Below are 20,664 nucleotides of genomic sequence, written 5' to 3' on the forward strand. Positions count from 1 at the left end.
GCACACCTGGTTTCTGGCTGTAATAATAATGGCGAAGGTGCATGAAGATGGCGGCCCCCATGTACTTACCACAAACGCCTAATTTGCTAAATTCGCCATTTGTACAGTGCTCTCCTTAACTTTTTTTTTGTATATTGTCATTATAATTCACCTGATCCCAAGTAGGCCTAGGCTACCTAATGTTTGGTGTACCTCTTTTTATATAGTATAACTAGGCTATGTGGAAAAAAGGAAAAGAACAACATAATAATACCACAAAAACGTTTTTTAAACAGTTGGTAAGCATAGAGTCAAATACTAGTATCTCAAGTCGCTATGGTGCATAAAGATGGAGGAATTCCGATATGATTTATTTGAGCACTATCTATCTACATACTTTTAAAAATATGGTTCAATGTGCCTATAAATCAGCACAATCTACTTTTTAGTTTTTTTCAAATTGCTGCAACATTGAACCATAGTTCTAAAAGTATGTGGATAGATAGTGCTCAAATAAATCATATCAGAATGCCTCCATCTTTATGCACCATAGCGACTTGAGATACTAGTATTTGACTCTATGCTTACCAACTGTTTAAAAAAACGTTTTTGTGGTTATCATTATGTTGTTCTTTTCCTTTTTTCCACATAGCCTAGTTATACTATATAAAAAGAGGTACACCAAACATTAGGTAGCCTAGGCCTACTAGTAGTGATGGGGGAAAAAAATCGATATTACAATGTTTTATTTATTTTAAATTCTTGCTAGGTAGCTTTAACTAGCACTAGTCGCCTGTACCTGCACCCAAACTCTGGTATTTTTAGTCCTATAGCTTGTTCTCCATCTTCTTTTTAAATAGTGAACCAACATGATTTCAGCACTTTTATTTCCATGACTAGCTAGTTTCCTTCCAATTGTTGACAGATTTACATGCAAATATTCAAAAATGTGCATAAAGAAAATATACGCATTTTCCCCACCAGTGGTGTTTCCACCAGGACTTGTTGCAGAGAAAAACATGTAGATAAATCACTGAGTGATGATATAGTGCACACAAAATGTACTTTTTCGCTTCAATGTGTTTCCATCACATTTTCAACAGTTGCAATTAAATAGCAAATGTGCCTACTCTGGTCTTGGGACATGCACCATAGCAACAACTCACAGATACAGTGTGGTTAGGCTCTGTTGGTAGGCTATACAAATCTACATGATTAGACTATTATGGATAAGAGACAAAAAAAATAAAAATTGTCAACATGATGAGATTATTATAGATAAGAGCAAAACTATGTGTATTTGTCAAGCGGCAGTAAAGCATCGATCATCATTTCACCAGAATAAGACCCTCGATATTCACCACCCTGTGAAGTTCATCATAACTTATAACTTATTATAGCCTAATAAACAAAAATATCCCTCCATGTCAAACGAACAAAGGCATTTATAAAAGTGTTCCTTAAATCCCTGTTTCCATCACAGGTGTCAAGATTTTATTTTCATACAGTATGACTTAACTCAAGCATAAAAACTGTGGATGGAAACGTGGTGAGTGAGCGAGATCGTTTTTATTTGTCAAATGGCAGTCAAGCATCGATCATCATGTCACCAGAATAATACCCTCGATATCTACTGGAAAGGAACACAATGCACTTTCACCACCCCTGTGAAGTTCACCATAACATAGGGCCTCTTTCATCTGTAACCTAATAAACTGCATACTTTCAAAGGTCATAGTGAAAGGACCACACAACATATCATGTGCGAATCCCAAGTTTACTTCAATATGATGGTTATTATAGCAATATGGTGCATAAAGGCTTTTCGGGGTTCTATTGACATTTTTCAAATAATACAGCAAACATATTGTTAGCAATATGTTTGGAACATCAAATTGCAATACTATCTCAGTATTGAATCGCAATACATATAGAATTGTGAGAATCGCAATACATATCATCAGTGGTGATTTTTGCATGTAAATATTGGTGAGGCAAACTCCCAATTTTTGGGGGTTGATGCAAGCCAGCAAAGCCACTACAGAACACAACATAACACTAAACAAACAATACATTAATTGCACTATAACGGTGACAAACGGTGCCCACAAACTGTTTGGCCATACATAAAGCTGTCCCAACAGCAAAGTTTTCTTTTCAGCACCATGGAGTGAATCTGTCACGGCTGGCTAGGTGTGTTGCGAGGAATCAGGCACAGAGAGCAGAGAGGTCAAGGGGAAAAGTACACTTTAATACGGCACCAAAATGAAATGCCCAACACACAGGGCGCAAACACTGACCATCCCAAAATAACGGGTAACAAGGTCCAGAGCACAAACAACACCAACGAATACAACGTGAACATCAAAATAATCCCGCACAACAAAGGGGCGGGTTCCAAACGCTAAATAGGGAAGAAAATCAAGCACACACAAAATAGGAACAGGTGTAACAAATGAGACAAAACTAACCGAAAAGAATAAGGGATCGGTGGCAGCTAGTAGGCCGGTGACGACGACCACCGAGCACCACCCGAACAGGCGGGGGAGCCAACTTCGGCGGGAGTCGTGACAGAATCCTTACCACCGCTGCACCTGGCTATCAGCGGAGCCTTGTCTGGCAGCAAAACAGTTCATTCAGCCTCATTTACTGCCTTAAAAAAACGTAGCTGATATGGCTGACTTGCTTAAACAAATGTGGTTTCTACTCTCAATTGAGATGTACAAACTATGGCATTCGGGGACGAAGAGCAGATAAGAGGCAATCCATCATTTTGATTAAGACATTATTTTCCCTGTACACCAAGTCAGAACCATAGGATAAATACAGGGGGTATATAAGCAGACAATAAAAGCTCTTACAATATTCTATGATTACATTTCTCTAAAACGGGCTATAGGCTACATGTGCACCCCCAAGTCAGAACAGTAGGTTAAGTTATGAGGGAGAAAGAAGACAAATTATTAGGGTGAGGCACATGGGCTACTAACAGCTTACTACACAACATACACTTAGTATTACTTTCTTAGCTACAGTATACATATCTCCCTGGCATATTACATAATTTATGCAGCAGCACCGTATCCGCCTATGTCAGCCTTCCGCATCAGTGGTGGAAGGTGGCCTAGCTACAACAGTGTTTGTCAGACCATGAGACATCCAGAAAATCGGTCTTCTCAGGAAAACGTCTGTAGCGTCTGAACAGTTTTGCCTACCAACTATGACCACTCTATGAAAAGGGGAGACTCTCACGAACACGATGGGGCTCTCTGTTTTGCTCTACCTCCCTCACAAGTCTCACGGGACTCGTCTGAAGGTAACCCATACAAATGAATGGAAGTATAGAGATAGTTCTGTGCCAACAAGAGTAAGGGCTTACATATGTGTAGATATAAGATAAACAATTCTAAACCTGTATTTCTTTTGCCATTTATGAACGTGTTATTCAATTCTGGGTTTTTATTAAAGGGTTCTAAAATTCAAAATCAAATAAAAATATACAAATAAAGACCTTTGTCTCGAGCAATATACACAACATGTGATACACTGTATTTAAACACTGGTGTGTACCTTGTGCATCAATGTACAAAATGTATCAGACAGACTATTAAGTGAAGGAGATGATGCCATCCTCTGCCAATTCCAAGGACTGCACCTTCTGTCCCCAGCCGATCATCAGCTACCCCGAAAGAAAGGTATCGGTGATCTGGTACATTACAATTCATACACTACCGTTCAAAAGTTTGGGGTCGGTTAGAAATGTCCTTGTTTTTTAAGGAAAAGCACATTTGTCGTCCATTAAAATAACATCAAATTGATCAGAAATACAGTGTAGACATTGTTAATGTTGTAAATGACCATTGTAGCTGGAAATGGCTGATTTTTTAAATGGAATATCTACATAGGCGTACAGAGGCCCATTATCAGCAACCATCACTCCTGTGTTCCAATGGCAAGTTGTGTTACCTAATCCAAGTTTATCATTTTAAAAGGCTAATTGATCATTCGAAAACCCTTTTGCAATTATTTTAGCACAGCTGAAAACTGTTGTATCTGATTAAAGAAGCAATAAAACTGTCTGTCTTTAGACTAGTTGAGTATCTAGACTCTAGAGAATAAGCATTTGTGGCTTCGATTACAGGTTCAAAATGGCTAGAAACAAAGAACTTTCTTCTGAAACGCGTCAGTCTATTCTTCTTCTGGGAAATGAAGGATATTCCATGCGAGAAATTGCCAAGAAACTGAAGATCTCGTACAACGCTGTGTACTACTCGTTACAAAACAGTGCAAACTCAAATCAAATGAAAGTTTATTTGTCACGTGAGCCGAATACAACAGGTGTAGACCTTACAGTGAACTGCTTACTTACAGGCTCTAACCAACAGTGCAAATAGTATGTAAAAAAAAGGTATTAGGTGAGCAATAGATAAGTAAAGAAATAAAAACAACAGTAAAAAGACAGTGAAAAATAACAGTAGCGAGGCTATATACAGTAGCGAGGCTATATACAGGCACCGGTTAGTCGGGCTGATAGAGGTAGTATGTACATGTAGGAATGGTTAAAGTGAGTATGCATATATGATAAACAGAGAGTAGCAGTAGCATAAAAGAGGGGTTTGGGGTGTGGGGCACACAAAGCAAATGGTCCGAGTAGCCATTTGTGATTACCTGTTCAGGAGTCTTATGGCTTGGGGATAAAAACTGTCGAGAAGCCTTTTGATCCTAGACTTGGTTCTCCGGTACCGCTTGCCATACGGTAGCATGGCAAAGTGCTTTGGCAAAGTGGGTGGGGTTATATCCTTCCTGTTTGGCCCTGAACAGGGGTGTCCGCGGATGGGGCCACAGTGTCTCCTGACCCCTCCTGTCTCAGCCTCCAGTATTTATGCTGCAGTAGTTTATGTGTCGGGGGGCTAGGGTCAGTTTGTTATATCTGGAGTACTTCTCCTGTCCTATTCGGTGTCCTGTGTGAATTTAAGTGTGCTCTCTCTAATTCTCTCTTTCTCTCTTTCTTTCTCTCTCTCGGAGCCCTAGGACCATGCCTCAGGACTACCTGACATGATGACTCCTTGCTGTCCCCAGTCCACATGGCCGTGCTGCTGCTCCAGTTTCAACTATTCTGCCTTATTGTTATTGGACCATGCTGGTCATTTATGAACATTTGAACATCTTGGCCATGTTCTGTTATAATCTCCACCCGGCACAGCCAGAAGAGGACTGGCCACCCCACATAGCCTGGTTCCTCTCTAGGTTTCTTCCTAGGTTTTGGCCTTTCTAGGGAGTTTTTCCTAGCCACCGTGCTTCTACACCTGCATTGCTTGCTGTTTGGGGTTTTAGGCTGGGTTTCTGTACAGCACTTTGAGATATCAGCTGATGTACGAAGGGCTATATAAATAACTTTGATTTGATTGGATTTGATTTGGTAGCAGAGAGACCAGAGACCACAGGGGTGGCTGGGGTTTTTGACCATTTTTAGTCAGGCAGCTTAGCCCCAGTGATGTACTGGGCCATATGCACTACCCTCTGTAGTGCCTTGCGGTCGGAGGCCGAGCAGTTGCCGTACCAGGCAGTGATGCAACCAGTCAGGATGCTCTCAATGTCGCAGCTGTAGAACATTTTGAGGATTTGAGGACCCATGACAAATCTTTTTAGTTTCCTGAGGGGGAATATGCTTTGTCGTGCCCTCTTCACGACTGTCTTGGTGTGTTTGGACCATTCTAGTTTGTTGGTGATGTGGACACCAAGGAACTTGAAGCTCTCAACCTGCTCCACTACAGCCCCGTCGATGAGAATGGGGGTGTGCTCAGTCCTCCATTTCCTGTAGTCCACAATCATCTCCTTAGTCTTGGTGACATTGAGGGATAGGTTGTTATTCTGGCACCACCCGGCCAGGTATCTGACCTTCTCCCTATAGGCTGTCTCGTCGTTGTTGGTGTTCTGTCTGTCCACTGTTCTGTCGTCTGCAAACTTCATGATGGTGTTGGAGTCGTGACTGGCCACGCAGTCGCGGATGAACAGGAGTACAGGAGGGGACTGAGAACGCACCCCTCTCGCTTCTGTGTTGAGGATCTGCGTGGCAGATGTGTTGCTACCTACCCTCACCACCTGGGGGCGGCCTGTCAGGAAGTCCAGGATCCAGTTGCAGAGGGAGGTGTTTAGTCCCAGGATCCTTAGCTCAGTGATGAGCTTTGAGGGTACTATGGTGTTGAACGCTGAGCTGTAATCCCAGGAACATGTTCCAGTCTGCGATAGCAAAACAGTCCTGTAGTTTAGCATATTATTCATCTGACCACTTCTTTTATAGACTGAGTCACTGGTGCTTCCTGCTTTAATTTTTTCTTGTAAGCAGGAATCAGGAGGATAGAATTGTGGCCAGATTTACCAAATGGATGGCGAGGGAGAGCTTTGTACGCGACTCTGTCTGTGGAGTACAGGTGAACTAGAATTTCTTTCCCTCTGGTTGCACATTTAACATGCTGACAGAAATGAGGTAGAACTGATTTAAGTTTCCCTGCAATAAAGGTTCCGGCCACTAGGAGTGCCACCTCTGGGTGAGCGGTTTCCTGTTTGCTTATTTCCTGATACAGCTGACTGAGTGCAGTCTTCGTGCCAGCATCCATCTGTGGTGGTAAATAAACAACCACGACAAGTAAAGATGAAAACTCTCTTGGCAAATAGTGTGGTCTGCAGTTTATCATAAGATACTCTACTTCAGGCAAGTAAAATCTAGAGACTTCCTTAGATTTCGTGCACCAGCTGTTGTTTACAAATATGCACATTAACATTAACAATGTCTACACTGTATTTCTGACCAATTTGATGTTATTTTAATGGACAAAAAAAAGTGTTTTTCTTTCAAAAACAAGGATATTTCTAAGTGACCCCAAACTTGGTAGTGTATATAGTATTTTGCTACATCTAGAAAATGTTCAAGTAGCTTTCTGCTCTTATGTGAGTCCTTGGATGTCCCTGGCTATGGGTGTGTACATCTCAGTGGCTGTCTGGCAACTGAGACCCCTGATTGTTCATCCACTCCAGAATCCCTAGTAATGTTGTTAAGAAATCATTTGCTGCCTGTTCTCTGTGGACCTCACAGTGTGGACAGTTGGCACCATCCTTCTGCAATACAAAGAGGAAAACACTCACAACATAGGTATACATAGTCAAAAAAAGAGAGGCTCTATGATACAGCAAGTGAGAGAAAGACAGAAAGACAGAGAAATCCTTATTTTAATATTATAATAATGCAATAATGCTACTATTTTAAGTACTATTTGAACTTAGTTTATTGAACAGGCAGATATGTCATCAAAGCTTTTTGTGAAGTGGTGTTATGCTTAACTTTTTTGGTCTAAATCTGAATATCAGTTATGAAAAAATATAGCTACAAGCAGCAATTCCATGGGTCAAGAACACCATAGCCACATTTAAGCCGCCATGTGGTCAATCATTGCGCAAAGTTTGGTGACAAAAGATCAGACGGTTATGTAGTGTCATCAAATCATATAGGAAGGAAGAGCAGCAGCATTTTATGACAAAAATTGTATTGTATTGAAAAAAAAGTATAATTTGCGGAAAATCTAATAGGCAGAGTCTAATAGGCATTTCTGGTAACAAATATGGGAAACAAACATCCAGGTACAGTACCAGTCAAAAGTTTGGACACACCTACTCATTCAAGGGTTCTTCTTTATTTGTTCAACTTTATACATTGTAGAATAATAGTGAAGATATCAAAACTATGAAATAACACATATGGAATCATGTAGTAACCAAAAAAGTGTTAAACAAATATATTAAATATTAAAATATATTTTAGATTTTTCAAAGCAAAAGCAGCCAACAAGTACTTAGCATATGTGGGAACTCCTTCAAGAAAAGCATTCCAGGAGAAGCTGGTTGAGAGAATGCCAAGAGTGTGCAAAGCTGTCATCAAGGCAAAGGGTTGCTACATGGATTCCATATTACTATATGATTATATGATTCCATATGTGTTATTTCATAGTTTTGATGTCTCCACTGGGGCGGCAGGGTACTCTAGTGGTTAGAGCGTTGGACTAGTAACCGGAAGGTTGCAAGTTCAAACCCCCGAGCTGGCAAGGTACAAATCTGTCGTTCTGCCACTGAACAGGCAGTTAACCCACTGTTCCTAGCCCGTCATTGAAAATAAGAATTTGTTCTTAACTGACTTGCCTGGTTAAATAAAGGTTAAAAAAAAGATTTAAAAAATAAAAAAATTCTACAATGTAAAAAAATTGTACAAATAAATAAAAACCCTGGAATGATTAGGTGTGTCCAAACTTTTGACTGGTACTGTATATACAAAATTACATGGGCTGCAGATCAAACGGGCAGGAGATATGCTTGTTCAAAGTTTGATGTGGGACAAAAAGTATAATTTGTGGAAAATTTCATAGGCATAGGTCCCCGTGGGAAACTTGTTGCTCATGAGGGGCTGCATATATGTACAAAATTAAAATGCCATGACAGTAGATCAAACGGGACAGGGTATACAGTGCATTCGGAAAGTGTTCAGACCCCTTGACTTTTTCCACATTTTGTTACGTTACAGCCTTATTCTAAAATTTATTAAATTGTTTTGTTTCTCCTCATCAATCTAAACACAATACGTAAATGACAAAGCAAAAACAGTATGTGTATGTGCACATTTATATAAAATACAAAAGTGAATAGTCAAATGTACATGTATTCAGACCCTTTACTCAGTACTTTGTTGAAGAACCTTTGGCAGCGACTAAAGCCTCGATTCTTCTTGTTTCTCATGGTCTGTGAGCCTTTAGGTGCCTTTTGGCAAACTCCAAGCGGGCTGTCATAAGCCTTTTACTGAGGAGTGGCTTCCGTCTGGCCACTCTACCATAAAGGCCTGATTGCTGGAGTGCTGCAAAGATGGTTGTCCTTCTGGAAGGTTCTCCCATCTCCACAGACGAACTGTGGAGCTCTGTCAGAGTGACCATCGGGTTCTTGGTCACCTCCCTGACCAAGGCCATTCTCCCAATTGCTCAGTTTGGCCGGGCGGCCAGCTGTAGGAAGACTCTTGGAGGTTCCAAACTTCTTCCATTTAAGAATGATGGAGTCCATTGTGTTCTTCGGGACCTTCAATGCTGCAGAAATGTTTTGGTATCGTTCCCCAGATGTGTGCCTCGACACAATCCTATCTCGAAGCTCTATGGACAATTCATTTGACCTCATGGCTTAGTTTTTGCCCTGCCATGCACTGTCAAATCAATTAAATTTACCACAGGTGGACCCCATTAAAGTTGTAGAAACATGATCAATGATGATAAATGGAAACAGAATGCATCTGAGCTCAATTTTGAGTCTCATAGAAAAGGGTCTGAATACTTATGTATAAAAATACACATTTTACCTTTAATAAATTGGCATACATTTAAAAAATAATCTGTTTTCGCTTTGTCATTACGGGGCATAGAAAAACTTTTCTTTAATCCATTTTAGAATAAGGCTGTAATGTAACAAAAATATGGAAAAAGTCAATGGGTCTTTATACTTTCCGAATGCACTGTATGCTTGTTCAAAGTTTGGAATTTCAGTTGATTAGTATATTTATTAGAGAAAGGGGCCTACAACCGGAGGCTTGTCGGTTCGAATCCCAGTGCTAATTGGTCTTTTGAACAATCCGACCAGCTATTTTGCCAATAATGGGAAAAAGATCAGAATTGGGCTGCCTGTGTAAACGCAGCCTTATTAGCGCTGGAATTTCTAAACTATTCCATTGATATAGTTTTTTATTTTAAAATAACCATGCTATTAGTCAATGGTGACATGAGGCTTATGTTGCTCTTATAAACACAGGTGGAAAATGTTAAACAAATGTGTGAGAACTGTCTGAGAATAACAGTAGTATAAGCAAACAGTAACAAATCAGCTATTCAGACTCTCTCCATCATTTTCACCTAGACGACAATATGCTCTGTAGCTGGAATTAAACTATACTCGGACAGCCAAAGGTAGAATCAAAAACATCCCAATGCACCTCAAATGCAGCTGGCCTGTGTCTCCCTCACACTGATTGGCTCACCTGTTTTATCAAGGACATCAATTTAGTCAGTCGTTTGGTGAGTCTTTTCTGGTGTAAGGATGAAGAACGTTTCCCATATTCTAACATCAGGACTTTTACTTCTGTCGTAAAGCATGTGAGTGTGGACCTGGGACATTTCTGCTGAGGAGATGGGGAGATAACATGAAACTCAAACAATGGATGTAAAACATCTGAAAGAATCCAGATGAGATTTAACAGATCCAAATATGTATCTTTCTTTGGTGGTGAGAGACGAGAGTTACCTTCATGTAATGTAAAACGCTTTGAGTTATAAGCCCATTATGTAAAATGAAAGAAAATAATTAGGTATGTGCATGGACAAAACAGTTCAGTTAACTAACCCAGGATGATAGATTCCAACAATTATAATTCAATATTGTGTCTAACTGTCTAACCTTCAGCGCAGTGAGTATCATATCTCCATGACTTTGTCCTATACAGTGCCATTGTGAAAGCCTTCACACCCCTTGCACAGTCTTCACATTGTGCTGCCTTAAAATTCAACTGGATTTTTCCCCTACAGATTTACACAAACTACTCCACATTTTCAAAGTGAAAGAAAATTATAGAACATTTCCCAAATTAATTCATCATTTTTTTTAAACGAAGATGTCTTGATTGTGTATGTCTTTTACACCCCAGAGTTAATACTTGGTGGAAGCAACTTTGGCAGCCACTACAGCCGTGAATAATTCTGAATAAGATTCTACCAGCTTTGTACAGCTGATGGGGCAACATACAGTGCCTTCAGAAAGTATTCACACCCTGTCATGGACTGGCACTGCTGCTCATTCTGTTCACCACCGGTGGCCGGCCTTCTAGCCTGCACTGAACTGTGTCATTATGCACACCTGGTTTCAATTCCTCACTGATTGTGTTTGTATAAACGTGCCCTTTGCTTCTCCATTGGGCTGTCGATTATTGTTCCAATGTCTGTTGGTCATGTGAGTACCTGTGCTGTGTTGTTTTGGCTTGGCTTTTGTGCCACGTGTATTGCGGCAGATGATTGCAGGTCTCTTCCCGTGTGGTATTATTTTGCGCTTGTGTATTTATTCAAGGTACTCCTCGCTCTTTTGTTTGGGGCTCAACCCTGTGTTTTGTATACATGTTTGTTTGGTGTTCATCCCCGTGCCTTTACATGGCACTCTGTAACTTAGAGAAATGAAAACCCTGCGCCTGTCTCCCGATCCCTTTATACCAACGTGACACACCTCGTGACCTTCTCCACATTTTGTTGTGTTACAAAGTGGGATTCAAATGGATTTGTCTTTTTTTTGTCAACAATCTACACAAAATACTCTAATGTCAAAGTGGAAGAGAAATTGTAACATTTGTAAAGAAATATGAAAAATAAAACATATCTTGATTAGGTAAATATTCAACCCCCCGACAACAAAGTCAAGGTATTGGAGTGGCCATCACAAAGCCCTGACCTCAATCCTATAGAACATTTGTGGGCGGAACTGAAAAAGCATGTGCGAGCAAGGAGGCCTACAAACCTGATTTTAGTTACACCTGCTCTGCCAGGAGGAATGGGCCAAAATTCACCCAACTTATTGTGGGAATCTTGTGGAAGGCTACCCAAAACATTTGACCCAAGTTAAACAATTTAAAGGCAATGCTACCAAATACTAATTGAGTGTATGTAAACTTCTGACTCACTGGGAATGTGATGAAAGAAATAAAAGCTGAAATAAATAATTCTCTCTATTATTCTGACATCCTAACTGACCTAAGACAGGGAATTTTTTCCAACTTCAACTGTATGTCTCAGGTCTGATGGAGCCTGCATTCCAAATCAAATTGTATTGGTCACGTACACATCGTTAGCAGATGTTGCGAGTGTAGCGAAATGCTTCTAGTTCCGAAAGAGCAGCAATATCTAACATGTAATCTAATAATTCCACGACAACTACCTAATACACACAAATCTAATAAAGGAATGGAATAAGAATATATACAGTGGGGAGAACAAGTATTCGATACACTGCCGATTTTGCAGGTTTTCCAACTTACAAAGCATGTAGAGGTCTGTAATTATTTTATCATAGGTACACTTCAACTGTGAGAGACGGAATCTAAAACAAAAATCTAGAAAATCACATTGGATGATTTTTAAGTAATTAATTTGCATTTTATTGCATGACTGTATGGATGGGCAATGACAGAGCGGCACAGGCAAGATGCAATAGATGGCATAAAATACAGTATACACACACTTCTTTACAGTGGGGCAAAAAAGTATTTAGTCAGCCACCAATTGTGCAAGTTCTCCCACTTAAAAAGATGCGAGGCCTGTAATTTTCATCATAGGTACACTTCAACTATGACAGACAAAATCAGAAAAAAAATCCAGAAAATCACATTTTTATGAATTTATTTGCAAATTATGATGGAAAATAAGTATTTGGTCACCTACAAACAAGCAAGATTTCTGGCTCTCACAGACCTGTAACTTATTCTTTAAGAGGCTCCTCTGTCCTCCACTCGTTACCTGTATTAATGGCACCTGTTTGAACTTGTTATCAGTATAAAAGACACACCCTCAAACAGTCACACTCCAAACTCCACTATGGCCAAGACCAAAGAGCAGTCAAAGGACACCAGAAACAAAATTGTAGACCTGCACCAGGCTGGGAAGAGTGAATCTGCAATAGGTAAGCAGCTTGGTTTGAAGAAATCAACTGTGGGAGCAATTATTAGGAAATGGAAGACATTCAAGAACACTGATAATCTCCCTCGATCGTGGGGTCAAAATGATCAAAATGATCACAAGAACGGTGAGCAAAAATCCCAGAACCACACTGGGGGACCTAGTAAATGACCTGCAGAGAGCTGGGACCAAAGTAACAAAGCCTACCATCAGTAACACACTACGCCGCCAGGGACTCATATCCTGCAGTGCCAGACGTGTCCCCCTGCTTAAGCCAGTACATGTCCAGGCCCGTCTGAAGGTTGCTAGAGAGCATTTGGATGATCCAGAAGAAGATTGGGAGAATGTCATATGGTCAGATGAAACCAAAATATAACTTTTTGGTAAAAACTCAACTCATCGTGTTTGGAGGACAAAGAATGCTGAGTTGCATCCATAAAACACCATACCTACTGTGAAGCATGGGGGTGGAAACATCATGCTTTGGGTCTGTTTTTCTGCAAAGGGACCAGGACGACTGATCCGCGTCAAGGAAAGAATGAATGGGGCCATGTATCGTGATATGTTGAGTGAAAACCTCCTTCCATCAGCAAGGGCATTGAAGATGAAACGTGGCTGGATCTTTCAGCATGACAATGATCCCAAACACACCACCCGGGCAACGAAGGAATGGCTTCGTAAGAAGCATTTCAAGGTCCTGGAGTGGCCTAGCCAGTCTCTAGATCTCAACCCCATAGAAAATCTTTGGAGGGAGTTGAAAGTCCGTGTTGCCCAGCAACAGCCCCAAATGACTTAAATGTAAATGTAAAACATCACTGCTCTAGAGGAGATATGCATGGAGGAATGGGCCAAAATACCAGCAACAGTTTGTGAAAACCTTGTGAAGACTTACAGAAAACGTTTGACCTCTGTCATTGCCAACAAAGGGTAGAAAACAAAGTATTGAGATAAACTTTTGTTATTGACCAAATACTTATTTTCCACCATAATTTGCAAATAAATTCATTAAAAATCCTAATTTTGTCTGTCATAGTTGAAGTATACCTATGATGAAAATTACAGGCCTCTCTCATCTTTATTATTATTTTTTACCCCTTTTTCTCCCCAATTTTTTTTAGTAGCTACTTTCTTGTCTCATCGCTACAACTCCTGTACGGGCTCGGGAGAGACGAAAGTTGAAAGTCATGCGTCCTCCGATACACAACCCAACCAAGCCGCACTGCTTCTTTACACAGCGCGCATCCAACCCGGATGCCAGTCGCACCAATGTGTCGGAGGAAACACAGTGCACCTGGCAACCTTGGTTAGCGCGCACTGCGCCCGGCCCGCCACAGGAGTCGCTGGTGTGCGATGAGACAAGGACATCCCTACCGGCCAAGCCCTCCCTAACCCGGACGACGCTAGGCCAATTGTGCGTCACCCCACGGACCTCCTGGTCGTGACCGGTTACGACAAAGCCTGGGCATGAACCCAGAGTCTCTGATGGCACAGCTGGCGCTGCAGTACAGCGCCCTTAACCACTGCGCCACCAGGGAGGCCACTCATCTTTTTAAGTGGGAGAACTTGCACATTTGGTGGTCTGAAACAGGCTTCCAGGGTAGGCCATTTTGGAGCTTCACCATGTTTCATCTAAATGTGTGTTGTCCGCACAGCAGTGAAAGTTGACATTGTGTTTCCAAATGACGTCACCAAGAGGTAGAATATATTGTGAAAACAATAGTGGTCCTAAAACGGAACCTTGAGATATGCCGAAACATGCAATTGATTTGTCAGAGGACAAACCCTCTACAGAGACGAACTGATATCTTTCCCGACAGATAAGATCTAAACCAGGCAAGATTAGGGTTTCCAATCTTTCCTGAAGAAAGAAGGTCCAGGAGCACGGGGACAGATGTAGAGCCTTGGTCTGATGCCATTAAAAAGGTAATTTATCACCTTCACGAGTGCAGTCTCAGTGCTATGTTGGGGTCTAAAACCAGACTGAAGCGTCTCGTATACATTATTTGTCTTCAGGAATGCAGTGAGTTGCTATGCAAATTTTCTTCTAAAATGTTTGAGAGGAATAGGAGATTCGATATAGGCCGATTGTTTTTTACATTTTCCGGGTCAAGGTTTGGCTTTTTCAAGAGAGGCTTTATGACTGCCACTTTTAGTGAGTTTTGGAGAAATATGCAAATTAAAAAAGGAGTCCGTAATTTGCTTTCTAATGATCATGATCTTTTCTTCGAAGAAGTTAATTAATTCATCACTGCTGAAGTGAAAGCCATCCTCTCTTGGGGAATGCTGCTTTTTAGTTAGCTTTGCGACAGTATCAAAAATAAATGTGGGATTGTTCTTATTCTCCTCAAGTAGGTTGGAAAAATAGGATGATCAAGCACAAGTGAGGGCTCTTTGATATTGCACGGTACTGTCTTTCCAAGCTAATCGGAAGACTTCCAGTTTGGTGGAGCTCCATTTCCGTTCCAATTTTCTGGAAGCTTGCTTTAGGGCTCGGATGTTTTCTGTATACCAGGGATAACATTTCTTGTGACAAATATTTTTTGTTTATAGGGTTGTGACTGCATTTAGGGTATCACGCAAGGTTAGATTTAGATCCTCAGTTAGGTGGTTTTTGTACTCCAATGTCCTTGGGTAGGTGGAGGGAGTCTGGAATGTCATCAATGAATCTTTGAGTTTTCCAAGAATTTATAGCACGGCTTTTGATGATACTTAGTTGGGGTTTGAGCAGATTATTTGCTGCGATTGCAAACGTAATAAGATGGCGGTCTGATAGTCCAGGATTATGAGGAAAAACATTTAGATCTAAAATATTTATTTCATGGGACAAAACTAGATCCAGGGTATGACTGTGGCAATGAGTAGGTCCGGAGACCCACTAAGTTGATGATGTCTCCGAAAGCCTTTTGGAGTGGGTCTGTGGACTTTTCCATGTGAATATTAAAGTCATCTAAAATGTGAATATTATCTGCCATGACTACCAGGTCTGATAGGAACTCAGTGAGGAACACTGTATAAGGCCCAGGAGGCCTGTAAACAGTAGATATAAAAAATAATTGAGTAGGGTGCATAAAAGCTCAAAAGATGAAAATGCAGTCTTTTTTTATTATTGCAATTTGCTGTCGTAAATGTTAGCAACACCTCTACCTTTGCGGGATGCACAGGGGGATATGGTCACTAGTATAACCTGGAGAGGCCTCATTTAACACAGTAAATTAATCTGGCTTGAGCCACGTTTCAGTCAGACCAATCACATCAAGATTATGATCAGTGATTAGTTCATTGACTAAGACTGCCTTGTACGTGAGGTGTCTAAACATTAAGTAGCCCTATTTTGAGATGTGAGATATCACAATGGTTTCATGCATGTTAACATTAGAAGCCTCCGCCCTAAGTTTGTTTTATTCACTGCTTTAGCACACTCTGCCAACCCGGATGTCCTAGCCGTATTTGAATCCTGGCTTAGGAAGACCACCAAAAGACCACCCTGAAATTTCCATCCCTAACTATAACATTTTCCGACAAGATAGAACTGCCAAAGGGGGCGGTGTTGCAATCTACTGCAGAGATAGACAGAACTCTGCAGGCTTACTATCCAGGTCTGTACCCAAACAATTCGAGCTTCTACTTTGAAAAATCCACCTTTCCAGAAACAAGTCTCTCACCTTTGGCGCTTGCTATAGACCACCGTCTGTCCCCAACTGTGCCCTGGACACCATATGTGAATTGATTGCCCCCCATCAATCTTCAGAGCTTGTGCTGCTAGGTGACCTAAACTAGGACATGCTTAACACCCTGGCCATCCTACAATCTAAGCTTGATGCCCTCAATCTCACACAAATTATCAATGAACCCACCAGTTACAACCCCAAATTCGTAAACACAGGCGCCATAGATATCATCCGAACCAACTTGCCCTCCAAATACAGCTATGCTGTTTTCAACCAAGATCTCAGCAATCACTGCCTCATTGCCTGCATCCGTAATGGGTCTGTGGTCAAACGACCACCCCCATCACTGTCAAACGCTCCCTAAAACACTTCAGCGAGCAGGCCTTTCTAATCGACCTGGTCCGGGTATCCAGGAATGATATTGACCTCATCCCGTCAGTAGAGGATGCCTGGTTATTCTTTAAAAGTGCCTTCCTCACCAGCTTAAATAAGCATGCCCCATTCAAAAAATGTAGAACCAGGAACAGATATAGCCCTTGGTTCTCTCCAGACCTGACTGCCCTTGACCAGCACAAAAAAACCCTGTGGCGTTCTGCATTAGCATCGATTAGCCCCTGTGATATGCAACTTTTCAGGGACATAAGGAACCAATATACACAGGCAGTTAGGAAGTTAATGCTAGCTTTTTTCAAGCAGAAATGTGCATCCTGTAGCACAACCTCAAAACGTTCTGGGACACTGTAAAGTCCATGGAGAGTAAGAGGACCTCCTCCCAGCTGCCAACTGCACTGAGGCTAGGAAACACTGTCACCACCAATTTAAATTCACTATAATTGAGAATTTCAATAAGCGTTTTTCTACGGCTGGCCATGCTTTCCACCTGGCTACTCCTACCCCGATCAACAGCCCTACACCCCTCACAGCAACTCTCCCAAGTCTCCCCCATTTCTCCTTCACCCAAACCCAGATAGCTGATGTTCTGAAAGAGTGGCAAAATCTGGACCCCTACAAATCAGCCGGGCTAGACAATCTGGACCCTCTCTTTCTAAAATTATCTGCCGAAATTGTTGCAACCCCTATTTCTAGCCTGTTCAACCTCTCTTTCATATGGTCTGAGATTCCCAAAGATTGGAAAGCTGCCATGCTCATCCCCTCTTCAAAGGGGGAGACAGTCTAGACCCAAACTGACAGACCTATATCTATCCTACCCTGCCTTTCTAAGGTCTTCGAAAGCCAAGTTAACAAACAGATTACCGACCATTTTGAATCCACCGTACCTATGCAATCTGATTTCGGAGCTGGTCATGGGTGCACCTCAGCCACACTCAAGGTCCTAAATGATATCATAACCGCCATCGATAAGAGACATTACTGTGCAGTCGTATTCATCAACCTAGCCAAGGCTTTCGACTCTGTCAATCACCACATTCTTATCGGCAGACTCAACAGCCTTGGTTTCTCAAACGATTGCCTCGCCTGGTTCACCAACTACTTCTCTGATAAAGATCAGTGTGTCAAATCGGCGGGCCTGTGTTCCGGACCTCTGGCAGTCTCTATGGGGGTACCACAGGGTCCAATTGTCGGGCCGACTCTCTTCTCTGTATACATCAATGATGTCGTTCTTGCTGCTGTTGATTCTCTGATCCACCTCTACGCAGATGACACCATTCTGTATACCTCTGGCCCTTCTTTGGACACTGTGTTATTAACTAACCTCCAGACAAGCTTCAATGCCATACAACTCTCATTCCGTGGCCTCCAATTGCTCTTAATTGCAAGTAAAACTAAATGCATGCTTCAACCGATCGCTGCCCGCACCTGCCCGCCATCCAGCATCACTACTCTACAAATACCTAAATGTCTGGTTAGACTGTAAACTCTCCTTCCAGACTCACATTAAGCATCTCCAATCCAAAATTAAATCTAGAATTGGCTTCCTATTTCACAACAAAGCATCCTTCACTCATGCTGCCAAACATACCCTCGTAAAACTGACCATCCTACCCATCCTCAACTTCGGCGATGTCATTTACAAAATAGCCTCCAACACTCTACTCAACAATTTGGATGCAGGCTATCACAGTGCCATCAGTTTGTCACCAAAGACCCATATACTACCCACCACTGCGACCTGTATGCTCTCGTTGGCTGGCCCTCCGTTCATACTCGCTGCCTAACCCACTGGCTCCAGGTCATCTACAAGTCTCTGCTAGGTAAAGCCCCGCCTTATCTCAGCTCACTGGTCACATAGCAGCCCCCACCCGTAGCATGCGCTCCAGCAGGTATATCTCACTGGTCACCCCCAAAGCCAATTCTTCCTTTGGCCGCCTTTCCTTCCAGTTCTCTGCTGCCACTGACTGGAATGAACTGCAAAAATCACTGAAGCTGGAGACTCATATCTCCCTCGCAAGCTTTAAGCACCAGCTGTCAGAGCAGCTCACAGATCACTGCACCTGTACATAGCCCATCTGTAAATAGCCCATCCAACTACCTCATCCTCATACTGTATTTATGTATTTATCTTGCTCCTTTGCACCCCAGTATCTCTACTTGCATGCTCATCTTCTGCACATCTACCATTCCAGTGTTTAATTGCTATATTGTAATTACTTCGCCACCATGGCCTATTTATTGCCTTTACCTTCCTTATCCTACCTCATTTGCACACACTGTATATATAATTTTCTACTGTATTATTGACTGTATGTTTGTTTATTCCATGTTTAACTCTGTTGTTGTATGTGTCGAACTGATTTGCTTTATCTTGACCAGGTCGCATTTGTAAATGAGAACTTGTTCTCAACTAGCCTACATCATTAAATAAATAAAATAAAAACAATCTCTTTTAATAATGACAGGAATGAAGGAGGTCTTTATTCCAGTGAGTTTGCTAAAGCAAACACCGCTATGTTTAATTTTGCTCAACCTAGATCGAGGCACAGACAGTCTCAAAGGAGATAACTGAGCTGACTACACTGACTGTGCTAGTGGCTGACTCCACTAAGCTTAGAGCCCTGTCTATGTTGATAGATAAGATGAGAGCACCCCTCCAGCTAGGATGGAGTCCGTCACTCATCAGCAGACCAGGAAGAGGGCCACTTATCTACAAATTCTATCTTTCGGGAGGGGCAGAAAACTGTTTTCAACCAGAGATTGAGTTGTGAGACTCTGCTGTAGAGCTCATCACTCCCCCTAAAGGGGCCAGAGACAATTACTTGATGCTGACAATTTGAGTAATTGACCCACTGAAAAATGAAACTATCCCAGGGTTAGGTATTCAGACATCTGCGGCGGGCTTTTCCTTGAACTTTTTACCTGGTCTTTGATTCATTCATATTTATTTTGATCCTGACAAACTCCCCAGTCCTTGCCGGTGATAAGCATACCAATAACATGATGATGCCACTACAATACATAGGGTTCACTCTTTGTTGTGTTGTATTGGATTTGACCCAAAACTATCATTTTTAACTCAGGCCCAAAAGTTATTTTCTGTGTTGTGGGATAGAACAATTACATACTTACCTGATTTTGTTTGATATTAATAGCTAACAATTATATGTTTAACTAATAGTAAAGACTGGCCTGCTAAAGCTGAGTTTTATGGTGTCCACTCTAGCTTCCTGCAGCTAGTCTGGTCCTCGAGGACATGGGTTTTACTAGAGATAGCTTGAAGCTGACAATTGATTGATGTCTCTGTGATATAAAACCAAACAGCTACATTTCATTCTAGGATTAGTGGTGCATGTGAGACATATGTCTCTGGTCTGATTAAGCCGATTAAGAAAAGATATGGTGTATGTTTAGCCGAGATAGAGAGAGCCTGGAGGAGCAGAACAAAGGCCTCAGTATTCCTAATTATCCTGGCATCTGGGAAACTAAGACAAGGTGAGGTTAATAATAACACCAGAGTCAGATGACCAGGAGATGAACCCAGAGTGGCTTATGATGGCCCTTAGTCTGCATGGGAACGGTGAAGCCATGAATGCATTTTTAGGTCTACTATATATACAACTCTGCATTTCTGTAAAAGTTAAGCACTCAGTCTGACAGTCAAGACTGTTGGATTGACGGCGTCATTACTGCAATAATGAATCAATATTAAATAAAGATGATTGTTTGAAGAAATGACCAAGTCTCTCTCTGTATGGAATTTCCACGACAGTTGTCTTGCAGTGTTACCTAACGACCTTGTTGCAAACCAGAATGGATGATTTTGAGTGTATTTTTTAACACAGGCTTCCTCCTTTTCAGTGTATCATACAGGCCAGTAATGTTAAGTGAAT

General features: G+C 41.6%; 1 protein-coding gene across 1 annotated transcript in view; it reads right to left on the reverse strand.

The window, feature by feature from the left end:
• Positions 1 to 2,209: 2,209 nt before the first annotated feature.
• il15l (interleukin 15, like) overlaps positions 2,210 to 20,664 on the reverse strand; it is a 29,942-nt gene continuing 11,487 nt past the window's right edge. The window contains exons 4-5 of the mRNA XM_065000213.1: positions 10,037 to 10,174; positions 2,210 to 7,095 (exon numbers count right to left, since the gene is read on the reverse strand). Of these exons, the coding sequence (XP_064856285.1) occupies positions 6,967 to 7,095; positions 10,037 to 10,174 (267 nt within the window). The 3' untranslated portion in view covers positions 2,210 to 6,966. The remainder of the gene's footprint in view (positions 7,096 to 10,036; positions 10,175 to 20,664) is intronic.

Source organism: Oncorhynchus nerka, linkage group LG14 (genome assembly GCF_034236695.1).
Source record: "Oncorhynchus nerka isolate Pitt River linkage group LG14, Oner_Uvic_2.0, whole genome shotgun sequence".
In the NCBI taxonomy this organism is placed as follows: Eukaryota; Metazoa; Chordata; class Actinopteri; order Salmoniformes; family Salmonidae; genus Oncorhynchus; species Oncorhynchus nerka.